The 26,889-nt window shown below is 40.2% G+C and overlaps 1 protein-coding gene across 1 annotated transcript in view; it reads left to right on the top strand.

The window, feature by feature from the left end:
• The window catches only part of LOC126176813 (vacuolar protein sorting-associated protein 8 homolog), a 207,495-nt gene that overhangs the window by 103,527 nt on the left and 77,079 nt on the right, over positions 1-26,889 (top strand). Inside the window, exons 13-15 of the mRNA XM_049923995.1 lie at positions 12,014-12,215; positions 15,625-15,775; positions 24,862-25,106. Of these exons, the coding sequence (XP_049779952.1) occupies positions 12,014-12,215; positions 15,625-15,775; positions 24,862-25,106 (598 nt within the window). The remainder of the gene's footprint in view (positions 1-12,013; positions 12,216-15,624; positions 15,776-24,861; positions 25,107-26,889) is intronic.

Below are 26,889 nucleotides of genomic sequence, written 5' to 3'. Positions count from 1 at the left end.
TCGAATTGAATGGCTCAGTGGTGGAAGAGTTGATCCCAACAGACTGTAAAAGGGATGAAATTGTAAGTGACTTTTGAAACCAGCAGAAGAGCATCATGATGTAGCCAGGGCACTACCAAGTCGGTTGCAACCACAGAAGGGGCTACAGAGTCAGCGACTTCGCAGCACTAGAGTGACAACGGACAAACTTGCCGTCAACAGCTGATACAGCTTGCAGGACTATTGCAACCTAGTTATGACTGCCAGAAGGTCACCAACACATTCCAAATATTTGTCACAGCGCACTAGCCATGGTAAACAACAGGAATCAGCACACAGATGTGGTATTTAAGGACACTTGAACCAGTCAGTCTTTGTCAAACAGTTGTGATGTGGAGCCTGACTACTCTGTGACATGCCGGTGACTCAGATGCTTCTGACTCAGCCAGGACATGAACTGCTGCCTGCCCCCTACTAAGCCTGTGGGCACTAGGGGCAGGTCTGTGCTCTGCCACCATCACTGTTCCAGCCATCTCTGCCCCCTCTCCCCACCGCACCCCCCACCAACAGAAGACAGTTACTCTTCAAGCCAAGGAGTGAGCCCCCCCACCCGAATTGATGGTTCTTTCAAGAGTTCATGTATGGTGCCCATGAGGCCCCAGGCTATTGCAGCCCATGCTTATTTCCTGGGCTGCATTTTCTTCCCCATGCTCTGACCTCCACATCCATGCTCCTTCCTTGCAGTCCCCTTCTTCCCGTCTCTCTGGGTTCTTACTTATGTCGACCTGGCTGTTCTCTTGGTTTCCTGTATTCCATGTGGTTTTGTTCCCCTTACATTTTTTCTGTCACCCTTCCTTTTTGGCATTTTTGGTCCTCCTATGGGGTTTCAGCTCCACTTGTAAATTTTTTGTCTGTAGTGTGAGCCATTTGAGGAGGTGCTCCCTCCATAGCATCTAAGGTGTGGATTTCTCTCTATCCTTCCTTCTCCCCCTTCTTTCTCTGTCATAGCCCCTCCCTCCACCCTGCTAGGTCACCAGCACATGTAGTCAGTCCTTGTGGTGGAGCTGTTACGTACCCATCTGGCTGATCCCCCTGACAACACAGGGATCCCACTACTGATACCTGACCTGTAGCCTACTCAATTATGTCCAGGAGTGGTTGCTGCTTGTTATTCCAGAGCATCAGCACTCCTGGCGGCGGCCTCTGTGCCAGATGGCCCTTGCTGTGACTGGGTGGTGCCAGTGGGTAGAGCCCTTGATTGGAGTAGGTGGTATCAGGGGAGATGCTTTGCGTACGAAATGTATCGAGCTCCAAAAATCTGTCTATTCTTCCATGGCTGTGTCTTTGAATGGTAACTGATCATTGAATGCAATTTCTTATGACATTGCAGCCTACCGTTTCCTGGCGACACTGTGGGAGGAGGGCCCAGCTTGCCAGCTTGGATGAAACGCTTTCCTCGTGACCTGGTCTGTACTGGTACAGACGGTGACACATTCACCACCACAAAGCTGTTATTTTTTGTGAAAATACTGAAGACAAGTTTGGCACAATGGAGTGTCTCAGTAGGATGCGGTCGGGTTCGCTGTTGATCAGAACTTCTTCTGCCACTAGATCTGCAGCTCTTCATGCTTGTGATCATCTTGGCAACATCCGAGTGTTCATTACACCTCACCATTCAGTCCAGGGAGTCATTTTCCAGTCTAATGAAAACTCTAGGCCAGTTTGGAATAATGGGGCAGTCATTTTGTTTGGCTTGTGCAGAAAGATCATAAGGACAAACGCACCAATACCATCACCTTTATTCTGGTGTGAGAGGCACATACCCACCCAGAGGAGGTCAGGGTTATGTGCTATCAGTGTGATGTGGAGTTGTACATCATGCCACCCATGAGGCGCTTCCGGTGCTTTTGTTTTGGCCACATCTCTTTCCGATGTATGGTGGACCGTCTGTGTCGTGATAGTGGAGACACTCTGCATGAGGGAAAAACCCTGTGTTGTGCCACCTGTGTGTGTTAATTGTCAAGACCATCACTCTTCATGCTCACCAGCTTTCCTGGCTTATGAGAAAGAAAAGAAGATGCAAAAGTAAAAGTACCTGGATCCTTTATCTTACACTGAGGCTCATAAGAAATTTGACTGACTTCATCCTGTGTTGATTACTTCCACTTCTGCCTCTGTTATGTACTTTCCCCCTCCTCCCTCTTCCTTTGTCCCGTCACCCTCAGTTCTCCCCCTTCCCTGTGGTTCCCACACCCTCCTCTCTGGATGCCACTCCCCCTCCCCAGCCGAAGAAGTGCTCTCCCGTCTTCTCTCCAGAGCTCACTCGCTTACCCTTTTTGGGTTTTATGCTCTGTTAGAACTGGGATGGCACTTAGAGGACTCTGATAGTGTCTGCACATTGCTCCATATGGATATTGTTAGTTCATGGATCCCACTGTGTTCCCCATTGGAAGCAGTTGCTGTCTGGGTCCACTTGAACTCTGTGGTCACAGTGTGCAATCTCTATCTCCCTACTGACATTCTACCTACATCTGGTACCATAACTGCCCTCCTTCAGCATCTTTCCACTCCCTTGCTCCTCCTTGGGGATTTTAATGCCCATCACCGTTTGTGGGGCAGCGCTTTTTCATGTAGTCAGGGGCTCCTCATAGACCAATTTCTTGCAGGTCACGACCTGTGCCGCCTTGATGGTAGTTCCCCTACTCATTTTAGTGCCATGTATGGCACTTTCCTGCCATTGATCTTTAGCTCTCTTCCTCCTTCCTTACACTGTCACCACATTATGACCTCTGTGATAGTGGCAACTTCCCTTTGATTCTCTAGTTCCCTTCCCGCCTCCTGATGACCACATTACCCGGCTGGGCTTTCCATCATGCTAGTTGGCCTCTATGTTCTGCGCTCATAGGCAGCACACCATGCTCTTTTTACAGCAGCATGAATCTCTACTAACTTTTGCCTGTCCTCATTCTCCCGACCTTTCCTGTACCGCGAGTGCAACTGCCTTTGCTTCCTGAGCATTCTCCGAATTGCGCTGTTAAACCACGGTGGGTCTTTTCCATCCGCAACCCACTTTTTTGGCACATACTTGTCCAATGCATGATTTACAATGTGTTTAAAATTTGCCCATAATTCTTCTATGTCCATCGTACTGGAAGTAAATGAAGTCGATTCATTTACTAAGTGGGGTGCTAACAACTGCTTATCTGCTCTTTCTAGTAAGAATACTCTCCTAACCTTCTTGACCGACTTTTTAAATTTTGTAACCATAGTCTTAATGACATCATGATCACTAATCCCTGTCTCAACACTGACACTGTCGATGAGGTCTGGCCTGTTCATGGCTACCAGATCTAAAATATTTCCATTATGCGTTGGCTGTTGATTTAGCTGCTCAAGATAGTTTTTGGATTATGTGTTCAAAAGTAATTCACACGACGGCTTTTCTGTACCACCTGTAATGAATAATGAATCCATAGACATCCCTGTCTATACTAGGTAGGTTGAAGTCGCCTCTGACTAATATAGCATGATCCGGGTACTTCTGCGATACAGAGTGTAGACTCCCTTTGAATGATTCTAGAACTGTCACGGTGGAACCTGGTGCCCGGTAATAACAACATAAGTCACGAAACGATTACTGATTTCGCTCTGTAACAAAAAATATTAACTAGGAATAATCTAAATAAATTAGGAAATTGATTACATACATGAACCCTGGACCTTGCCATTGGTGGGGAGGCTTGCATGCCTCAGCGATACAGACAGCCATACCACAGGTGCAACCACAACAGAGGGGTGTCTGTTGAAAGGTCAGACAAATGTGTGGTTCCTGAAGAGAGGTAGCAGTCTTTTCAGTAGTTGCAAGGGCAACAGTGTGGAAGATTGACTGATATGGCCTTGCAACATTAACCAAAACGGTCTTGCTGTGCTGGTACTGCGAATGGCTAAAAGCAAGGGGTAAATACAGCCGTAATTTTTCCCAAGGGCATGCAGCTTTACTGTATGGTTAAATGATGATGGTGTCCTTTTGGGTAAAATATTCCGGAGGTAAAATAGTCCCCCATTCGGATCTCCTTGCGGAGGCTACCCAGGAGGACATTGTTATCAGGAGAAACAAAACTGGCATTCTACGGTTCGGAGCATGGAATGTCAGATCTCTTAATTGGGCAGGTAGGTTAGAAAATTTTAAAAGGGAAATGGATAGGTTAAAGTTAGATATAGTGGGAATTAGTGAAGTTCGGTGGCAGGAGGAACAAGACTTTTGGTCAGGTAAATACCGGGTTATAAATACAAAATCAAATAGGGGTAATGCAGGAGTAGGTTTAATAATGAATAAAAAAAAAAAAAATAGGAGCAAGGGTAAGCTACTATGAACAGCATAGTGAATGCATTATTGCAACCAAGATAGGCATGAAGCCCATGCCTACCACAGTAGTAAAAATTTATATGCCAACTAGCCTGCAGATGACGCAGACATTGAAGACATGTTTGATGAGAGAAAAGAAATCATTCAGATAGTGAGAGGAGATGAAAATTTAATAGTCATGGGTGACTGAAATTTAATAGTAGGAAAAGGATGAGAAGGAAAAGTAGTAGGTGAATATGGAATGGGGGGTAAGGAAAAAAAGAGGAAGCCGCTTGGTAGGTTTTGCGAAGAGCATACCTTAATCATAGCCAACACTTGGTTTATGAATCATGAAAGAAGGTTGTATATGTGGAAGAGGCCTGGAGACACTGGAATATTTCAGATAGATTATATAATGGTAAGATAGAGATTTAGGAACCAGGTTTTAAATTGTAAGACATTTCCAGGGGCCGATGTGAACTGTAGACTAAACCTGAAGAAACTGCAAAAAAGTAGGAATTTAAGGAGATGGGACTGGGACAAACTGAAAGAACTAGAGGTTGTAGAGTGTTTTAGAGAGAGCATTAGGGAACGATTGACAAGAACGGGTGAAAGAAATACAATAGAAGAAGAATGGGTAGCTTTGAGAGATGAAATAGTGAAGGCAGCAGAGGATCAGGTAGGTAAAAAGATGAGGACTGGTAGAAATCCTTGGGTAACAGAAAAGATATTGAATTTAATTGATGAAAGGAGAAAATACAAAAAGTGCAGTAAATGAAGCAGGCAAAACAGAATACAAACATATCAAAAATGAGATGGATGGGAAGTGCAAAATGGCTAAGCAGGGATGGCTAGAGGACAAATGTAAGGATGTAGAGGCATGTATCACTAGGAGTTAGACAGATACTGCCCACAGGAAAATTAAAGAGACCTTTGGAGTCAAAAGAACCACTTCTATGAATATCAATAGCTCAGATGGAAAAACTTGTAGAATATGCAGTATATGTTTCCAGGCAGCTTAACTGAGAAGAAAGGAACTATTCAACAACTGGAAATAAATTCTGACATTAATATTCTGAATAATTTATTTCAGATGACATTTATATGAATGTACTTTCAAAGTAATAACTGACCTTGCAGCTCTCAAATGGTTACCAAGACATAAAGATCCAAGTAATAACGTAACTAGATGGGCATTGTGTCTCAGTGAGTTTGATTTTGAAGTAGTGCATCCTTCAGGAAGGTTATACGCAAATGCAGATGATCTAAGCTGCAAAGTACGCACTGTGAAATGTGCTGGTACATATGAATATGGATGGATCAAAGTACAAAACAGTGGTCCAGATAGCCCAGTAGTTCACCAGGCAGCCACAGTTCAGCATGGAGGATGGCGTATTGTACAGAAAGATGAGATGCAGGCTACACATCATAGTCCCAGAGTGTCTATGAAACAGTGTTGAGGCAAGCCCGTGATTTGATTTTGGCAGAAAATGCTGTTTGTAGAGCGACAGAATGAAGAGTAGCACAAAATTACTGGTGGATAACATGCAGACATGATGTAGATCGTTACTTAAGGAACTGTATACCACGCGTGCCATGGGCAGAGCTCAATTATCAAAACTTATGTTACAAAGGCTACCTGAGGTACATAAACCATTTCAAATGCTTGGGTTGGATGACCTAGGACCTTTTGCAAAAAAACTAGCAGTAAACCTGTATGTTTCGACAATAATCAATCATTTTTTCATGTTTCATTTCTATGACAGCCATACCGTATCAGCAGACTGAAACAGTAGCACATGCAGTGTTAAAACAGTGGATGCTCAAGTTTGGAACACCTGGAACAGTAAGAAACAAACTTTATGTGCAGTTTTAAGAAGCACTTATGCCAGTTACTGCACATTAAGAAACTTCAGATTAGTGCATTACATCCATATGTAAATGGTCAAACAGAAAAGGTTTATCAGACAATTGTGAAGATGTTAAGTTACTAAGTTAACTCACAGCTTGACAACTGGAATGTTTTAATTGCATACCTCACGGTACTATACAATTCAAAAACCCATGAGAACATAGGTTTGTTGCACTATGAGATTGTTTTTGGTCAGAATATGCCGTCTTCTTCTGAGTTTTTTAAGCCTCCACCAGAAAGTGATAGTTCGCCAGTGAAAAATTTCTCCAAATGGCTAAAAACTATTTGGCAACAAGTCAAAAAGGTGAAGACAAAATCCTTGGAACCACAAGACAGGACACATAAGAAGAAAGCAGTTTTACCTAAGTATCACATACATCAATCAAGTATGTTGACCAACCCATATGTACCAAAAGGAAAAACTAGGAAGTTTGTGACATTTCATTAAGGCCCCTTTCAGGTTATAGAAATGACATCACATGTTAACATTAAGCTAAAACTCCCAACTTGCCCCATGATAGTCCACGACAATCAGATTCATCCTTTTAAGGGAACTGTAGAGATGCTGCCCCCTATCAGCAGTGTCTTCAAAAGAGGGGAGGAAGAACCTGGGGAAAACGGGAAAAAAAGCAAAAGATTAGGCAAGGAAAGCAAGACAGTTCTGTAACCATCATGTCATGTCACTATGCATTTAGGCTACGAGTGGGGTTAATAAGGTAATTAGAGAATAGTGGGATAACTGTGAACGCATTGCATTTATGAAATTCGTGTGTTTTATTATGAATTATTAAAGTTAGGTGCTGTGTGGTTATATGTGTATTTTAGCAAAGGCTGGATTGAAGATGTTATTTTTGTGAAAGAGAATATGCAATTGAACATAAATCAAACATTTGGTGTAAGTTCTAGATTGAAAGAACTTTAGATGAAACTATACTTGCAGTATTACTAATGGCAGTTCAATTTTGCTCTTGGGTTGACATGTGCAGTATAAATAAGTTAATTACATTTGTGAAGAGTGCACATTCTACTTTATGATGTACTTGTTTATTCTCAACAGGCTTGAACAGAAGGTAGATGGTCACTGGGGATGAGTGTGTATGGATTCATGTATTAGTAGTAGACTTTTAGCTTTATGAGGAGAGATTTTGTTTGTACTCAGCTTATTTATGTAAGAAGAAGGGCAATTAATGTCAGACAGTTCCATTCTGAATTTTGCTGTGCATTGATTTATGTACCTGATCTACTCTAAGAGATTTTATCCACAGGAAACCTTACATTCCTAAATAACTCGTATCAAATGTTCACACAGCATGGCAATGTGTCAGTGGAACAACTGTAAAGAAGTGTTGCAATGAACATCAGCATTGACTGGTAGTTGTAGGATCCTCAACCTCAGCTGCCTGTGTAATTTTCACAATAATTGGAATTTTATGTTACCAACTCAAGTGGAAAATAATCCAAATCCCATCCCTTCTAATCTTCAACCTACGAATTCAAACTTGTCACAATGGCACCAACCACAAACAACGTCATGAGTGGCAAAGTGCAACATGGACAAAGACCTCTGTGTAGAGATAAGTGCTAGTAAAGTTGAGCAAATAGTGTTCAGTGTGATTCCATGATTGGAGGAGCAAATCTGAAGTGTAAATAACTGGGGTTCCATTTCAGTAAAATTCAAAAGCTAGTTTTCTCTGTGGGCAGGGAGGAATGTAAAGGGATAAAGTTATAAGTGAGTCTAAATGGAGTCCTTACAAAACAAGGGCTATGCTAAGCAAGCTGCAGCCGGTGAAGGTGTTGCATGTCAGCAACTTCGCAACACTGTGTTGTCGACAGGTGACACTTGCTGCCAACTTCTGACGCAGCCTGCAAGACTGTTGCAACCTAGTTACGACAGCCAGAAGGTCACGAACACATTCCTGACAGTTCATCGTGACACAGTAACTGCATTAAACAACAGGAATCAGCACGGAGAAGCAGTATTTAAGAACGCTCGAACCATCCCGTGACCTGAACAGTTGGGCAGTGATGTGACATCAAGCCTGTGCTACTCCTTGCCGTACCACTGACCCGGATGGCTCTGCCTCAGCTGACACACAAACTGCTGCTCATCACCTACGCACCTGGGCACCAGAGGCAGCTCCATGTTCCGGCACCATCCCCAGAGTACCGTGCCAAAATCCAGCCATCTCTGCCTCCGCTACTACACTCCGAGCCCGGGAGTGTGATGCAGCCTGACATCACTGTGGTCACTGCCACCAGCCACACTCATTTACAGCCAGAAACGTGGGAACGTGGTGATGCGGCACCAGACATTCAACAGGGGACGCACAGTCAGCAGCTGGCGACCATCGCCTTATATTGTCCATGCCAACCACCAGTGATTGTAATCGAGCCTCAGTAAAGAAGTCATTGTAACCTTCATCAGACCTTCTTCAGCTGCCCAACATCCTCCCTCAGCAGAGCATTCTAACCCATGCTAAACTATCAGAGCCAGCCTGTTATTGGAAATGAGCTAAGTACATATCTTGTATCCTTGCTCAGTCTACAGAATATCACGTATACACTGTCATTTACTTTGATGCATGGGAAGTGTGTTTGATAGCATGTGATTCCAATATGAGATTTTCACTCTGCAGTGGAGTGTGCGCTGATATGAAACTTCCTGGCAGATTAAAACTGTGTGCCCGACCGAGACTCGAACTCGGGACCTTTGCCTTTCGCGAGCAAGTGCTCTACCATCTGAGCTACCGAAGCACGACTCACGCCCGGTCCCACAGCTTCACTTTTGCCAGTATCTCGTCTCCTACCTTCCAAACTTTACAGAAGCTCTCCTGCGAACCTTGCAGAACTAACACTCCTGAAAGAAAGGAGTGACACCTCCGCAGTATCCTTTCTTTCAGGAGTGCTAGTTCTGCAAGGTTCGCAGGAGAGCTTCTGTAAAGTTTGGAGGGTAGGAGACGAGATACTGGCAGAAGTGAAGCTGTGGGACCGGGCGTGAGTCGTGCTTCGGTAGCTCAGATGGTAGAGCACTTGCCCGAGAAAGGCAAAGGTCCCGAGTTCGAGTCTCGGTCGGGCACACAGTTTTAATCTGCCAGGAAGTTTCATGTGATTCCAATGTTTGCAAGGTTGAATGGAAGTAACACAACCCAGACCACATACCACCACTGTAGCACCAGGAAACGCAGATTTCATTATTTTTACAGTAGCTGCACTGATATACAACGTGTTCAAACTAATATAAATACTGATGAAAAGCAGCTGTCTGGTGGAAGTGGTACCCTTGGTTCTGGAGCAAGTTAAAAGAAAGAAAAAATGTGAATATTTTATAAAGATTGTTTTGTTGGCCAAAATATGAATTTCATGGTAAAAATAGGGGCGATAACTGTACGTTACTGTATGCTGATAGTTTGAGGGAATCAAACAGAACTTTCTTGTGCCAGCATGTACCTTCCTTTTTGTTTTATTTGTTTGCTGGCATTGACTTATGACCTGCTGTCAAGGTACTACAATGGATCATGTTACATCTGTTATTGCAATTTGTAATTGATTGTACATGAGTTCTGCTGAACAAGATGAGGATGTAGTATAATGTAATTCCATAATTAAATGGTCTGTGCTCTCTTGTATATATAGAGTGGAGAAAAACAACCTGGTAGTAAGATCAGCACAGGCTAGATAACATTGAATTGTGCCAAATTTTTCAGATGAGTCAGAAATGCACCCTTGTGGACCTTTGGCCATAAAATGACAGCCATCTGTGATGAACACATGGAAGTCCGTACACTTAAAATAATTTGCCCCAGCTAATACTTGTTATGTGAAAGACTGCAGTTACTAAATAAATCCACTGAAAATAATATTTTCAGCTGAACAGTCAAGGCTAAACAAACTTTGAATTCCTATTCGTTACTCTTTACATAAGATGCGAAATTCCTGTGATCGTCACTGGGTAAAGCTTGACAGTAAAATTAGCTACTGTAAGTGCACCATAATGTTATTAATTTGTTAAGATAGTAAGCATAACAAAGCAGCAACTTGGACAGAACCACACTTATACACACACTCATCACTGATGGTCATCATTCTATGGCCATAACTCTGCAACAGTTTACTTCTGACCTATGGTTATTTAGAAAATTATGCTCAATTCAACATCTCTCCCTGCAGTGCTGTTCTTTGTTGCCTTTTCACCTCCAAGCTGCCTTCTCAAGTGGCCAGGGTCTGGATCTCCTTAGGATTCATGGACAGAACACCCAAAATTATTCTTCAGCAGACCTCTGTGGCCACAATGGCTCAGTGTCTGTGATGGCCCAGAAAGAGCATATTTCACTACAGATTCTGTGGCATTACTTGTAAAAGAGGCTAATCATTGTGGTCCACACTGGCTGCATGTTGGCCTTCCAGTGGCAGGCATTCGAATTTCCTGCCGCCATCATACGTCATTGTTTTTGCTGTATTATGTTGCATGCCTTGCAGAGATGTATGGTTGCAGTCATTTCTGGCAGTGGGTATCTGTAAGATACCACAAAGCTTCACATTCTTCTCTGGATTTAAGCTTGCACAACACGTCTGTGGCATCCAGAATTTGGATTTGTGCTCCTACAATGAAGAATGAGCTACCTTTATTCCACACAAAATAAATTTTGCTGTAATAGAAAGGCGGTGCGAGTAGTTAACTAAATGGGACAACAGGCTGATAAGGAAGGACCAAAATAAGTTTTTTACTAATCTGACTAAAATGTTGGAAAGAATTTCTGTAGCTAAGCGTAAAAGAAATTAGATATGATAATTTTACAAGCCATGAATGTGTAGTGTATACAAAATTTTCTTTGAACAGTTAGTTCCAACAAAAAAATTGTTGGAAAAAAATAACTGCTTCATGCAGCTTAATGTAACCTTTCCAGGAAAATACCCTTGTGGCACATTAAGAAATTAAAATATAGTAATGTTGCATAATTTATACCAGATGTTCTACAGAAACCTTAAAGCAAAGAGTGAAGGCACTTTTATATTTATCGCTAGCTGTTCCCAGCCACACATTGCTGTATTGCTGTGGCTCATGCCCCTCCTTTCTTTGTCCATGTCCTCATCCCCCCCCCCTCTCCCTCTCCTTTTCCTCCTGTCCCCTCTCTGTCCATGTCCTTCCTGCTTTCTATTTCCAATTCCTCCCACCACTTTGTCCACCTCCTCTTCCCCCCCCCCCCCCCCCCCCTCTGTGACCTTGAGCCTAGTTTATTGTTTCTGGTAAACACATTTCCCCTTTATATATATTACATATTAATTTTTATGTTATATATATGAAAAAGAAGTACATAAAATGTGTGTGTTCAAATTCAATCTTTTGTCATAATTTTGAAGTAGTTGTTGAAAAATTTTTGTGAAGTTTTAAGTTTTTTCTACAAATGAACATTTATAAAGTATTTGCAGGCAAAATTCTTGTAGAGTTTTACAATGCTGTTCCATAAAAATATTTTATAAAACTTAAAAAGTTTGTAAAATCTAGTATATAATAAAACTCTGTACTATTTAAAACCAACCCTTATGCCACTTAGTCACTCAATTTTGAGAGGAGTTACGCATTTAGCCTCAGAAATAAAGTCACAGGGCAAGGCTGAACTCTGCCGACAAATTAGAGGGTGTAGTTTTCTTCGTTCAGTACTGTTATTGAACAGTGTTGTTTTCCTCTCTGCTGACAGAAATACAGTTTTTATTTAATACATCCAAATATGCCAACACACCCACAGTGTATGTATTACCTTCTTTCTTTTTCATGCCAGGAAAGCAACTTACAGACCAGCAGATAGCTCTGGGCAACAAGCTTCTGGTGTACATCAGCTGTTGCTTAGCTGGGCGTGCATATCCAGTGGGATACATACCTTCAGACATGGTTGCCAGTGTGAAGCATGAAGTCTTCAAGTGCCTCACCTGCCTACACAGTAAAGATGCTCCTGACTCTGAGCCGCCATATCCTTACCTCAGGTCAGTCACATCACATATAGACAATGTCTTTGTATACCTTAAATACACGCATGCTGTTATGTATGCCATATTTCGATTATATGTTCTGTTTTATGTCCTTGTCCAACAAGTGCTTGTACTTCATCTCTAATAACTTTATAGTAGATTGTAAGTTTGATGCTAATCTTCTATGTTTCATTTTGTGTGCGGTGGAGCTTATTCAAAGTTATATTCTTAAGTCGGTATCAGTCTAACATTTTGAGCTTTGCAATGCTGAATATATCACGTAGTTGAGTTTATCAAAATGGGCAGCACTGTTGCCATATAGTGTGCGTTCAGTAGAAACTAGACTGCTTTTTAAGGAGACACCCATACCCAGAGTTACGTGAATGGAAGAAAGAGATACATTTGTTTCCTTGTGAAACATTACTTCAGAAGATTTTGAATAATCCAGAATTTAACAGATTTCTGTTGAATGATAGGGTCAAGTTTGAGTGGTTCTCCTAATAAGTGAAGCTATTCAGTCTGGAGAATAGTGGCTGGAAACAGGAAGGAATGGTACCTGTAGTTATCACTGACTTTTGAATGAGTCAAGTTTATTTGTTACAGAACATAAGAAAAAATATTTGGTGCAGTTTCATGTGTAGTTACATATTAGATGTGAATGTAACAGGTTTTGTGGAAAGGCTGTTACACAATGAAACCAGCTGTAGTTATTAAGTTACTAGTGAATTTCTTCGGCATTTCAGAGGAAAGGCCAACTAAAATAGATGGCATGGCTTTTTTTTTATTATTATTAACAGTTTAGGAAACAGTTACTCGATGAAAACATTGATGTTGAAGAGTACAGAACTATTACGGTAGGTGAAGTCACTAATGAAGATAATACTGAAAGTGATTTTGGGCACAGTCCAGCAATATAGCTAGAAAATGAGCAGACTTCAGAATGGGGTCCAGCATTATGTGGCAGAGATGAGAGGAGTGGGTCCTCATATTATCCATCACCACCAAAGAAGAATAGGACAACATTTTCAGAAGGTTATTTGGCTGATGCTTACAAAATCTGGCTGAAACAGCCAAGAGGAATGAACTTCATGATGGTGCCCTCCTGGTTTAGCCCTATACATACTCTGTAGAGTCACATTCAGTACCAAACGGCACAGAAAAGACAAGTAAAAAACAAGACAATTTTTAAAATCCCAAAAAGATGGTGAAATGACATGACAAAAAGAGGAAGGTGCTACAAGAATAACAACTAACAAGTGATCACCGAATGCTATGAATCTGGGCACTGTCTTTTAAAGCACAGTTGAGCAAAACAATATCTTAATATTCAAAGCTTCCAAAACATAGCTGCTGCAGCTCAGGAAAACAAGATTGTTTCTCGCATGATCACGAGTAAAGTTTTCAGATTTGTTGGTGATAACACTGATGTAGGAAAGAAAGCCGATGAGTTTGTTTTGAAAGTAAGAAATTTCATCGGAGAGTATAATTTTTCACCAGAGCAGATAATTAGTGCAGATCGGTCAGTATTTGCTGAACAGTTACATTCTGGGAGAACTCTTGCCGTTAAAGGAGCAAAACTGATTTTGGTGCTGTGAGATCAGTTGTAGCAACCACCCGTTCACACATGATAATGCCTATTGTAATGGATCACACCCTTATTCCACACATGTATGTTCTTGTCTTGGAAACAAGTGTGAAAATTCCAACAAGTGTGACACTTGAATTACTCAGTGTGAAAGCATGTGCCAGCAAATCACCAAACCTGACAAAATGGAATTTGAAAGTGTTCCTGGAACAGGTGTTACAGCCAGATTTGAATAGCAGAGATTGAATTCTTCTTTTGGTTGATTCTTGGACAGCAAATAAAGATGATGCTTTACATACTGAGACAGTTCCAGCAGATGTTGAATTTCACAAGAAACTGATCCCTGCAGAACGTACTGGATTGGTGCACCCAGTGGACATGTTCGTTTTCTGTCCTTTCAGAAGTATAGCACTGTTCATCACAGGTAGTATAATGTTATTGTCTACAGTTAAAGTGAAGCAAAGAGAATAATTTCTTCACGTTTAGTTTTTTTGTGCACATCCAGTTTCTAGCAAATAGATTCAAACAATTTATCCGCTTTGCATTCTTAAAATGTGGTTACACTGATGAACATCTGTGATCATTTCAGACACCTTCCAAATACTGTTTCGAGAGTGATTTAGGAGGAGGAGATTCCAAAGATGGCTGGGTTCATCTTTTCTTCTTGTGATGTGCTCGCTGTAAAATATGTTTACATCTAGACAATGAACTATTGACTTTCATGTCTACTGCATTTGAACTAGCATGGGTGTATAACATTGTTTATTTCCATGATTTAAATGTTATCAAAATCATTTGCTCGCCGGCTGTAATTTGAATGGTATGTGTATTTTGATATTGGCTGTTCAACGTACTATATAGATTCAAAAAGTGTGTTACAACAGTTGGGTACCCTTCCTTGTTAGAAAATTACCTGAAAAAACCTTACCTTGGTGAATAGTTTGTGATGTGATGTGGAATCTGAACTATCATAAGTATGGGACCCTTTATTTTTGAAACTGACACTGCACTCAATGCACAGATCTTGCAGAGAATGACATTGAAAAATTCCCCAAGCAGTATATTGTCATATCACTCTCTGTCATTCGTGTAATTTTTGTAAGTGTTTAGTGTTGTTCTCGGAAACTGAAAATGGCTAATATCGGAGGAGACAGACCTTCACCATTAAGTGAGAATTAGTTATTATTCTGTTGTGCAAATTAAACATCTCTTACTAGTGCACCTTCTTTTAATCCACATGAAACTACCATCAGTTTGTTTCACTTTGTTATATACAGTAGGTTTACTGAAATCATTGTAGGTACATAATCTGATTGTGATGTGTTCTTTTCATCCATTAACTGCTCCACAATCAAGTGTAAAATCAGATCATATGGCTTCAAACTAGGCCTTTGGCACTCACAGCAGTGATAGACAGTGACTCTCAGTTTCCGCTTGCACTGCTCTCTTCACATCTTTCTATTTGCATGCAGTATATTTAGCATAGCAGCAGTTGGCAGACTTTGCTGTTTCAGAAGTACTGTTACCACTATGCAAGAGGGATGTAATTATTCTGTTTACTGCTCTAATAAATAATTAATTTTCTGAATAATAGTAGGGGCAATGTGCTGTTAATGTTCAAGGCTGGAAGTACTTAATGAAATGTGATTAAATTTTGTAGTTATTGTAATTAAAGCTAAAGATGTTAAAATGTATTTTTCTCTGCTGTTTAATGGAGATAGGTAAATTGCAAATTCATTGCACCTTTTCAAGGCAATGTTTTTTGGTACTTTAATGGATTCATCTCTGTTTTCAATACAACTCATACTTATCAGTAATGTGTGGTATTTTAATCCACAGGGTCCTTCTACATTTTGATACTCGTGAATTTTTAAATGTGCTTGCACTAGCATTTGAAGAGCCAGAGTTTCTGTCTGAGGTGGGGATGAGACAAGTGCAACGGCTTGTTGATATATTGTTGCTTATAATGGTGCAGGGCGAGGGTTTCACGGTAAGTGGACAGCTATTAACTGATATCATTGTGATCATCTTTTCATTTTATTTCTTCCATTAATAAATTGGGAATGAGCCAACACTGATCTCATTTGAAATTAAGATTTTGAGTTAGTTAATTATTTATAGAAACAATGAAAGATAAAGTGTTAACCTTACTGCACTTGTAGCAACTATCACCACCTTACTTACATTCTTTTTTAGTGTGGTTTTTGAATTGGATATCGCTATATTGTGGGGAAAAAAATGCGAACTCTTTATAGCGTAAGTTTCGTCCAAGAGCAACAGGGTTCTTGTTGATATATTTATCAGACAACATTGTGCAAAGTAGAATCTCAAAAAATAAAGGCTATTTTATTAAAAAAAGAAAAAATATCTCAAAAATGCAAATCAAAGGTGCATTTTAGGATTTACGTACTACATACATACATTTCATCTCATTTTTATCACAGTTTTACATTAAATTTCTCCACGGAAATGTTCTCAGACAGTTCCAAAGTACCAATTTCAACACTGCACATCTTCAAAATTTTGAGAAGCAACTTTTTTCCTGAAATGAGAAAGTGACAGTTGCTGAATATGAGATTGGTTTGCAAGGAGGAAAGGATCCATAAATTTCTCTCCTGAAATTCCAAACCATCTGATTAGTGCAAGTGTGAATTTTTTTTTTTTTTTTTTAATGAAAGCAGTTCCTCTTATCAACTTCTCTGATTTTCGTGTCTTGCAAGTGTGAATTTTTTTTTTTTTTTTTTTTTTTTTTTTTTTTTTTTTTTTTTTTTTTTTTTTTTTAATGAAAGCAGTTCCTCTTATCAACTTCTCTGATTTTCGTGTCTGAATGTCATGCCTCAGTTTTGTATGTCTTCTACAGTACACCTCAGGTATTACTCATGTTCTTTGCTGGGTAAAGTCTACAAAGTTCACACCACATTCTATTCCTATAATGTAGCTTTTTCATTTTCCTAGAATATTGTGTTTCTGTGAACTACTTTAGCTTTTATCACAGTGAGGGACACCTGAAGCTAGTTCGCTGTTTGGACTTGTAAAAAGCAGTAATGTAACGTGTAAGTATCATTGCTTATTTTTTGTGAGCATCTCAACTCTTTTCAGTACTGAACGTGCACTTGCACAAACAATTCATATATTGGTAACAGTTAGGCACACTCTTGCTTAGGTCACCTTTTGGAGACACCATTGGAATGTTAATAATTGTCCAGCAATTTTTCCTGTGCCCATTTTAGCAGTGTGATGTACATGAGTGCTAGGCATGCCACTGCTCTCCCCACATTGCACAGTTGTCAAACTTTCTGTAAATGCATGATGCAATTGCCTTACTTTGTTCTACTTCTCCAATTGGTGAAGATGCTCAAGTGTCACTCAGTTCATTGTAATTTACATTCACACTGCGTCTCTTTGAATTGGGGATTCAGACCACTGTATTTTTGCAGCCACTCTGGCACACAGAAAGAAAGTAACAATACCAGGTAATACAAATAACTTCAGTTGCACACACAAAACATTTGCCAGGTGCGAGTAGCACTCTTGCACCGAGGGTTCTGCACAAATTTAATTATGTGTGTAGATAGTTCATCCACACCGAGAATCAAGAATCTCGACAATTTTTACTTGTTAGCAATATCAATACTGGTAATATATTGATCCTGGGAGTGTAACAATTTCAAATTTTTTTCCCTTTGCTTGTACTGTGAATCTTGCCAAATTTCATGATTCTAGTTCAACAGGTTGTACCATATAGTGTGTGAGTATCAAAACGTGTGACATAAATGATTGTATCTTTTAATTGCATTGACTTCGAAGCTTAAATTTTTCACATCGCTGAGGGACAACTGACCTTAGTATGCAACATAAATTTCAACTTGATACCTCTATCCATTCCTGGGAAAAAGTGATCTTAACAGATGGACAGACAGTCAGATAACAACTGACAAAAAAGTTTCTTCATGTGACATAATTATAAATTAACAATTTTCAAATTAATTTTTTTACTTTTACTGTGAAACCGTGCTCCTGCCACGTTTCACAATTCTAGGTCACGGAATGTACCCTATAAGTTTTAATGAGTGAGTCTGCAAGTATCAGAATTTGTAACGTAAGTGACTGTATCTTTTGATTGCATTGACTACGAAACTTAAATTTTTACACCATCAAGGGTCTGTGGACATTAGTATGTGACATAAATTCCAAAGTGGGACATCTACCCGATCCCGAGAAAAAGGGTTGTTAACAATCAGACACACAGACTAACAACGAAGTGATCCTATAAGAGTTCCATTTTTATCGACTGATGTACAGAACCCTAAAAAGGAAGGGCATGCTGCTGTACAGGCACAGGATGTTCACTGCAGTTGGTCATATTTTGTGTCAAACAGCCTTTACATTTGAGGCTCACCTGGCATGTATAATTTAATATTCTGAACAAAATCAAACAATGGAAACTTAAGGTTGAAATTTCAAGATCGCTAGTCACAAGGTAAATATGTAACAGTTTTTCATTGTGCCTGTCTGCAACTCAACGTGTCATCTTTAGAGTGAGTAGCAATTTATCTTTTCCTAATATTTTGAACAAAAGTTATACATATCAGAATAATACATACTCACCATGTAAAATATTCAATTGTTACTTTCCTTATTTGCATCTTTCACAGCATTACACAAGTTGTCTTTATGTCTGTATCTCTGTGTATTAACATAATAAGCAAACAGTAAATCTACTGGACAGTTTAAAATTGGTTCTTACTGTTGTAAATGTTGTAAGAGATGTCTGGAGTTTCAAACTTCACTGTTATTTGTCAACCAAAGACACAAATTATACATCTACATTTGGACTCTGCAAGCTACCTCACACCTGCATCTCTGTTACATTTGCAAATGTTGTGTTGGAAGAACAAGTAATGGTAAATTTGTAAACCCTCGTCGCCTGTTTTGTGTTACGTAAAGGCCTCGCTGCTACTGCTGTGGAGGTAGAGTTGCTGTTGTTGTTACGGTAGGCCAAATTTGTGAGCTCACGAAACGACTTCTGATGCAGTATGCCGCTAAGACAATTTCTCCCTGCCACTATTACAGAACTGTCCCCCAGGGTCAGGTAACAATGTAGGAGAACAAAGGTTCTACAACACTCCAATGAACTAGTTATAAAGTTACACTAATGAGTTAAAAAAGCTTATTTATTTTATTGACTTGTCGAATAATGAAGTCTACAGTACTGCATGTAATAAAACACAAAAAAAGGCCCTTGATGGCTAAGTGCAAATAATCATAGGTAAACTTCACAGTCCACAGCAAATGCAATTTGCAACAACTGTCTGTTCACTTCTAAGAGTTCACTAAATGATGTTCCCTGTCTAAGTCAGCCCTGGACAATGATCTCTAACCAAGTAGGTGAGAGCAGCTCTTCTACCTTGCAAGTAGGCTTCTATCCATTGTCGTCCAGTCGTTGGTGGATTGTACTCGACCAGCAGTTGGCCGAGGTGAAGTCGATATCTCCATCCTCGACGCCGCCCGTGGCACTGGTGGAACTCGCGCAAGTGGCGAGTCTGTGTGGCACTGTCAGCAGTTTGCATCTTTGCGCCTGTGGTGCTTTAGCCCTGGCTGCGTTTTGTGCATGCATACGACACAGCAGATAGATCTCCATAGGAGCTCAAGTTGCTCCATTTTTCTCATTTTGGTCATTTTATGAGATATATGTGGAACTTCCTCATACAGTTTCAATAGTAGATCTATTAGTTATCTACAAAATTTCTCTTGTAGCCTCAGCCACTAGAGTTTGTTGAGTGTTTCCATTATGCTGTTGTTCTTATTAAATGAACCCATAATGAAACATCCCACTACTCATTGAAACTTTTCTGTCTCTTCTATTAATGCAACCCGATAAAGGGACCTGGACTGAAGAGCACACTGAAGAATCAGTCACATAAATGTTTTGAAAGCCACTGTTTTGCTGGGTAATTTGCAGTTCTTGAATATTCTTCCAGTGACTGATTGGCATCTGCATTTCCTCCAGCTAGTTTTATATGCTCATTCCACTTTAGGCCGCTCCATACAACTATGCCTAGATAGTTTGTGATTGCTAGTCTTTCCAGTGATTTGTTGCCAACAATGTAATCAAATAATAATCAAATTATTTACCTGTTTATGTGCAGTACATTATGTTTTCATTTTCATGGTCAACTACACTGATTATCCATCCTTTGCAGTTCTTCCTATATTTTAGCACAGTCTTTGTTGTGTTGCAGCCTTGCTGTAAACAACAACATTGTCTGTGAAAGACCTCATGGAGCTTCTAATTTTTATCTGCTAGATTATTTATATATGAATATAATAGAGGGAAACATTCCACGTGGGAAAAATATATCTAAAAACAAAGATGATGAGACTTACCAAACAAAAGCGCTGGCAGGTCGATAGACACACAAAGATACACACAAAATTCAAGCTTTCGCAACAAACAGTTGCTTCGTCAGGAAAGAGGGAAGGAGAGGGAAAGACGAAAGGATGTGGGTTTCCCTCTCCTTCCCTCTTTCCTGACGAAGCAACTGTTTGTTGCGAAAGCTTGAATTTTGTGTGTATGTTTGTGTTTGTTTGTGTGTCTATCGACCTGCCAGCGCTATTGTTTGGTAAGTCTCATCATCTTTGTTTTTAGATATACATTATTTATGTAAATATAATAGAGGGAAACATTCCACGTTGGAAAAATATATCTAAAAACAAAGATCATGTAACTTACCAAACAAAAGCGTTGGCATGTTGATAGACACACAAACACACACACACAAAATTCAAGTTTTCGCAACCAACGGTTGCTTCATCAGGAAAGAGGGAAGGAGAGTGAAAGACGAAAGGATGTGGGTTTTAAGGGAGAGGGTAAGGAGTCATTCCAATCCCGGGAGTGGAAAGACTTACCTTAGGGGGGAAAAAATTACAGGTATACACTTGGGCGCGCGCGCATGCGCGCGCACGCACACACACACACACACATATCCATATCCATCTTGCCTTTACAAATGTCTGCTTGTGTTTGTATATGTGCGGATGGGTGTGTGTGTGTGTGTGTGTGTGTGTGTGTGTGTGTGTGTGTGTGTGTGTGCGCGCGTGTGTGCGCGTGTGTGCGCAAGTATATACCTGTCCATTTTTCCCCCTAAGGTAAATGTTTCCGCTCCCGGGATTGGAATGACTCCTTACCCTCTCCCTTAAATCCCATATCCTTTTGTCTTTCCCTCTCCTTCCCTCTTTCCTGATGAAGCAACCGTTGCTTGCGAAAGCTTAAATTTTGTGTGTGTGTTTGTGCTTGTTTGTGTGTCTATCAACATGCCAACGCTTTCGTTTGGTAAGTTACATCATCTTTGTTTTTAGATAGATAATTTATATATATTCGCAACAGCACTGGGCCTCCAACAATACCTCGGGGTGCTCCCAAAATTAACTTCTCATGTGTCAATTTTATGCCTTAAAGAGTGATGTGTTGAGTTCTGTCTGCAAGTAAGGGTCTGAATCCAATCACAAATCTGGTTTGATACTTGGTAAGCTCATATTTTGCTCACTGAACTGCATTGCAGAACTGAATTAAGTGCCTACCAAAAGTAAGGAAGGCAGCATCAGTTAGTTAAAACTATCACTTCCCTGGGTAAATATACCTTAAATGAGCTGTTGAATAAAATTGGAAGTTATAAGAGGCATCATGGAGTATGCTGTTTTTGTGGAGGGTGTCAAAACACTACTAAATTTTATAAAATTGTAGGAATACTTTCAAATGAACATAACTTGTTGCAGATTCTAACAGCTAACCCGCACCATACACATATGTAATATTGCTCATAAATATGCATAAGGACCAGTTATTATTTCCATTACACTGTTGTTGATGAAATGTCATGTGACTAGGACCTCCCGTCGGGTAGACCATTTGCCAGTTGCAAGTCTTTCGATTTGACGCCACTTCGGCGACTTGCATGTCGAACTGTTGTTGATGAAGTACTGTAACCAGCCTCTACTGCAAAAGTTGAGATGTATGTGTCTGAATCGTTTTAATGTGAAACAACTCCATGAAAATTATGCCAGAAAAGCAAATGCCAGATTTAACTTTGTCCAGAAAATCCCAAAGAATTAGCTTAAATTCATCCATTGTACTGTACTTGAGCACTGCTCATCATTCTGGGACCTTTACGAGGTAATAAAAGTAGAGGACACAGAGAAAATTCATAATGAATTCATTTTAATACTTTGAAGATCATGCCTTTATGATAAGAGACTAACGACGCATTATTTTCTCCCACTTACAAGTCCCATAAAATGAAAAAGGGGGTAAAGTAAGAGAAATTAGAACTTACACAGTAGCTATATAACAGTTGTTCTTGGTGGTGGTGGTATTGTAATGTCATAAGTGCCTAAACCATTGTTTTTCCAGCACACCTTTCATGAGAAGAATAGGACAGAGAGAGGGGATGGTAAAATGGAATGATAGTGACATACAGTGTAATCTTTGCCTTTCACTGTGGCATTCCTTGAAGAGTTTGTGTGACAGTGAAGAATGTGGAACGAGAAATCTTCTAATATTTGTAACTTATACATCGCATTTATTATATGTGTCAAGTTAAATCTATGGTCTTTCTGGCTTTCTTAGTGAAAGTGATGATTAGGAAGCTTTTGGATTTTGTAGCTGAGCACATTGTTATTTTTCTTGCATGATATTTTTAAAACTTCACTATTTGTCCTTGTCAGGTGTGACATGCTCATTTTCTGGACTCTAAGCAAGTTGTGAATAGGACACACTGCATGAATTACTGGCATTTGTTTGGCTGACAAAGAATAAATTGGTCTAATGTTGTCACATTCCAAGTATGGTGAGTGGAGGAGACACATGATCTTATCTGTTGTGCAGTTCCAATTCTAGCACCAGGCTGATATAACTTTTTATACTGTTCATTGCCAAAATATTGATGTCATACTCTGTTTTTGTGAATGTAGATATAATATGTTCATCCTGGCACCTCGTAATAAATGTCAACTTTCACAGTAACAGTGTAGCTGTGAAGAGCATATATGTTACAAATTATCTCCTCCCCTCGAGTGAAATGATAATCCTTCACGCTTTATTGGTGAAATAGATTATTTCTGAGTTTGCAGCTGGGACACAACACAGATAAGATGGTGTCTCTCCTCAAATTGTCAGGCTTGGAACTACTTCATTCTTTGAAGGTTATGCTGCAATTGCTAGAGTGGCATACAGCATGTCTCTTTTGCAGTTCAGTTGGAGCTCAAACAGTTACAAAGGGCGTTTGAAAAGTCCATGCAAAGTCCGAGAGATGGCACCACTGACGCGTATCAAGGTCATTTTTAGATAGTAGCATCTTTGGAAAGATGACACACAAAGTTTCAGCCATATTGGTCTATTTCTTTGTGTTTGACATTTGCGTGAATCAGGGAAGTCGAGTGATTGTCAAAAATGGATGAAGAAGAATTTTGTTTGGTGATTAAACATTACTTTATGAAAGGCAAAACTCCTTGGGAGACTAAAGAGAAGCTTGATACACTTACGGTGACTCTGCACCTTCGATTAGAATAGTTTATAAGTGGTTTCAAAATTTTCGGAGTGGTCATATAGGCACAAGTGATGCTGAATGTTCTGGACGCCCTGTGGATGTTATGACTCCAGAAATCATTGATAAAATCCATGATATGGTGCTGGATGACAGAAGAGTTAAGGTGCATGAGATCGCTAGTGCTGCGGGCATCTCGAATGAACGGGTACATTATATTTTGCATAAACATTTGGACATGAGAAAGCTATCTGCAAGATGGGTTCAGCGATTGCTCATGCTTGACCAAAAACGGAATCGTGTGTAGTGTTGCAAGGATGGTTTGCAGCTGTTCAGGAAGGATCCACAGTACCTTAAGCGTCGTTTTGTCACCGTGGATGAAACATGCATGCATTACTATACTCTTGAAGCCAAAAAACAATCTAAACAATGAGTTACCAAGGGCGAATCTGCACCAAAACAGGCGAAGACCAGTCCTTCGACCGGAAAGGTTATGGCGACTGTCTTTTGGGATTCGCAGGGGATAATCCTCATCGACTATCTGGGAAAGGGTAAAACTATTACAGGTGCATATTATTCATCATAATTGGACCGTTTGAAAACCGAGCTACAAGAAAAACGCTGGCGATTGGATGCGAAAAAGTCCTTTTCTATCACTACAATGCACCAGCACACACATCAGCAGTTGTGGCCACAAAATTAATGGAAGTAGGATTCCAACTCGTTTCACATCCCCCTATTCTCCAGACTTGGCTCCCTTGGACTACTATTTGTTCCCCAATTTGAAGAATGGATGGTGGAACAAAGATTTTATTCAAACAAGGAGGGGATTGCAGCAACTAATAGCAATTTTGCAGACTTGGACAACTCCTATTATTCGGAAGAGATCAAAAAATTAGAACAGTGTTGGACGAAGTGTATAAGTCTAAAAGGAGACTGTCAAAAAATAAAAAAGGTTTGCCCCAAACACATTAGTAGTTTTTATTTTTGCACGGACTTTCCAAATGCCCCTCGTACCAATGGAAAAAAAAAAAAGTGTGCACTCAATTTCTAGCAGAGGCAACCAGGTAAGGTCTCAAAATATAGTGGAAAGAAAATGACAGTATTAACTGGGATACAAACCCAGAAAAATGTGCCAGACAAGGACTAAAATCCTGATACCTGCTTTTTGTGACCAATATATCTTCAGTTATGCTACTTGAGCATCTACCACCAGCTTCTCTACATTTATTCAAAGCCTCTCCCACAATGCAGTGGAACCAGCAGTTCAGAAAGAACAGGTATACTGTTGTTATTAAGGATCGAATGCCTTTAGTCTCTGTTAGAAGTACATTTGGCAAACACTATCTGCCAAAGACTGGTGTAAGGGTCCAAGTCCTTGTCCAGCACGCGTTAAAGTGGGGAATTTTTAATATTTTTCAGTTTGGATAGTTTTTTTTTTCCAGAGTCACTACCTGACTTATGTACATGCAATATTTAAAATTTGGATAGCCATTAAAATTACATTTTAATAACAGGACTGATTGGGTTGCAGCCAAGCCAGGTCGGTTCTCTGTTCACATTCCTGGCACGTCAGCTGGCCCGGCCGTGGTGTGGTCTGCTGCACGTGGAGCGGCAGCTCTTTGAACAGGTGGTTGAGTTCCTGACTGAAGGCAGTGGCTCACCAAGCACAGGCCACCATGAGGAGCGCCAACAGGCCCTGCTGGAGCTAATAAGAGCTGGCGGTCTGCAACATTACGACCAAGACCGCCTCCTCACTCTTGCTCACAAAGCATACTTGTAAGTATTGTGCCATTGTTCACAGGCATCCCTAACTGCTTATCCACATCACTCATGTACCCAGTTTCCTGGCAGATTAAAACTGTATGCCGGACCATCACATTAATCCGGACATTCACCGTCCACAGATATGTTCCAGATTCAAATCCTGGTGCTACACAAAGTTTTAATCTGCCAAGAAGTCCTAAATCAGTGCACATTGTGCTGCAGAGTGAAAGATTCATTCTGGCAATTCACCTACATACGTCACTCGCTGAATGTATTGTCTTCAATTTCCTAAAAGCAATGGAAAAAGTAAAGGTAATCACTCACAGTTTAGCAGAGGCATTGAGTGCTCTACAGTCACATTAACAAGATTGAAATCTTTTTTATGTTCCTGTTGACAGCTTATTATCAAAAGTACAAGATGAGGTGTAACTTTTACTGCTTCTGTTGTTTATATTCCATGCCAAATTTACCATTGTCCTTTTCCTAAAAAGAATGCTGTTAAATTTTTAATATACTGCCTTTATCAGTTCATATCTTACATTAATCTACATTCATAATGAATCAGCAAATTAGATCAGTACAGCCACTTTTTGAACAGCCCTCGTACATAATACCAAATATATGTAAAAATAAAGAAATGAAAAAATAAGTACAAAAGTTATACTGAATGGCATTATTAACAGTGAAAACAGTATACCCGTCTCAAGTAACATCCTTGGAAAAATATTCATCTACGTCTAAACCGTGCAATGTGATGAAAAGTATTTCCAGTACCACCATCATTTCCCCTCGTCCCTGTTGTGTCCATAAATGGTACTGGGAAGGGCAGCCAGCCAACAGTAAATCTCTGTATGATCTCTATATTTTGTGACTTTTGAATTCTAATCATTTTGAGAGACGTGGGAGGAAATATGTTTCCAGACTTCTTGGAATGTACACTCTCAGAATTTTTGTGGGTAACCTCTCCATGATCCTAGTGTCTTCCACTGGAGTTTAAATATGACAAACTGCCTATTGGCTTATTCTCGGGTTCTTTTGCCAATGTTTGATGATTTTTCTGATGTTTCACCATCACAAGTGGCTGGCTTGTCAAAGCTTCCCTCTCCATTGCTGATGGCGGACAGGAGTCGAGCTCACAGCGGCAGCTTATATGTACCTGTTGCACCAATGTCTGAGAGGCATTTCACTGGTTATTATCGTAGTGGTGCTCGCCTCGTTACCTGCAACGATTGTTTGCTGCAGCACTGGAATCAGGATCCATTCATCTTGGTCCTTTCCTCTTCCTTGTTAAAGCTGTTACCATGTTTGTGGATATCTGTGGCTTCGCTGAACACATGTGCTTGGTAGCTCTTCTCCACAGCAAGAACATCCATGTCGGCAAATTCTATTATGTGGTCGGTGTCTTACAGTGCGTGCTCTATCATGTCCAATTTCTCCACCCATCCCAACCTGCATTACTGTCTATGTTTAATGATAGATCATCCAATCATTTCAACATAGACTTTCCTACAAGTTCAGGGTATGTGGTATATTCCCGACATTGTTAGTGAGTCCTGTTTGTCCTTTGCTGATCTGAGAGACTCTTTGATCATTTTGATCAATTTTTAAATAGTCTTTACGCCATGTGGTAATCCGTGCAGTCAACATGGTAACGCTTTTTTTATGTGCAGATGAGTGTTCAATTTGGAGGGAGGGGTGAGGGGGGTGATTTCCATCCCCCCCCCCCTCCCCCTTTCTGATTTTAAATTACCTATCTGATCCAAGGATGTTTATTTTCCACTCACTGGGTACATAA

The sequence above is a fragment of the Schistocerca cancellata genome, chromosome 3 (assembly GCF_023864275.1).
Source record: "Schistocerca cancellata isolate TAMUIC-IGC-003103 chromosome 3, iqSchCanc2.1, whole genome shotgun sequence".
In the NCBI taxonomy this organism is placed as follows: Eukaryota; Metazoa; Arthropoda; class Insecta; order Orthoptera; family Acrididae; genus Schistocerca; species Schistocerca cancellata.
Note: the sequence above shows the minus strand (reverse complement) of the source record. Positions and strands in the feature narration are given on the sequence as shown.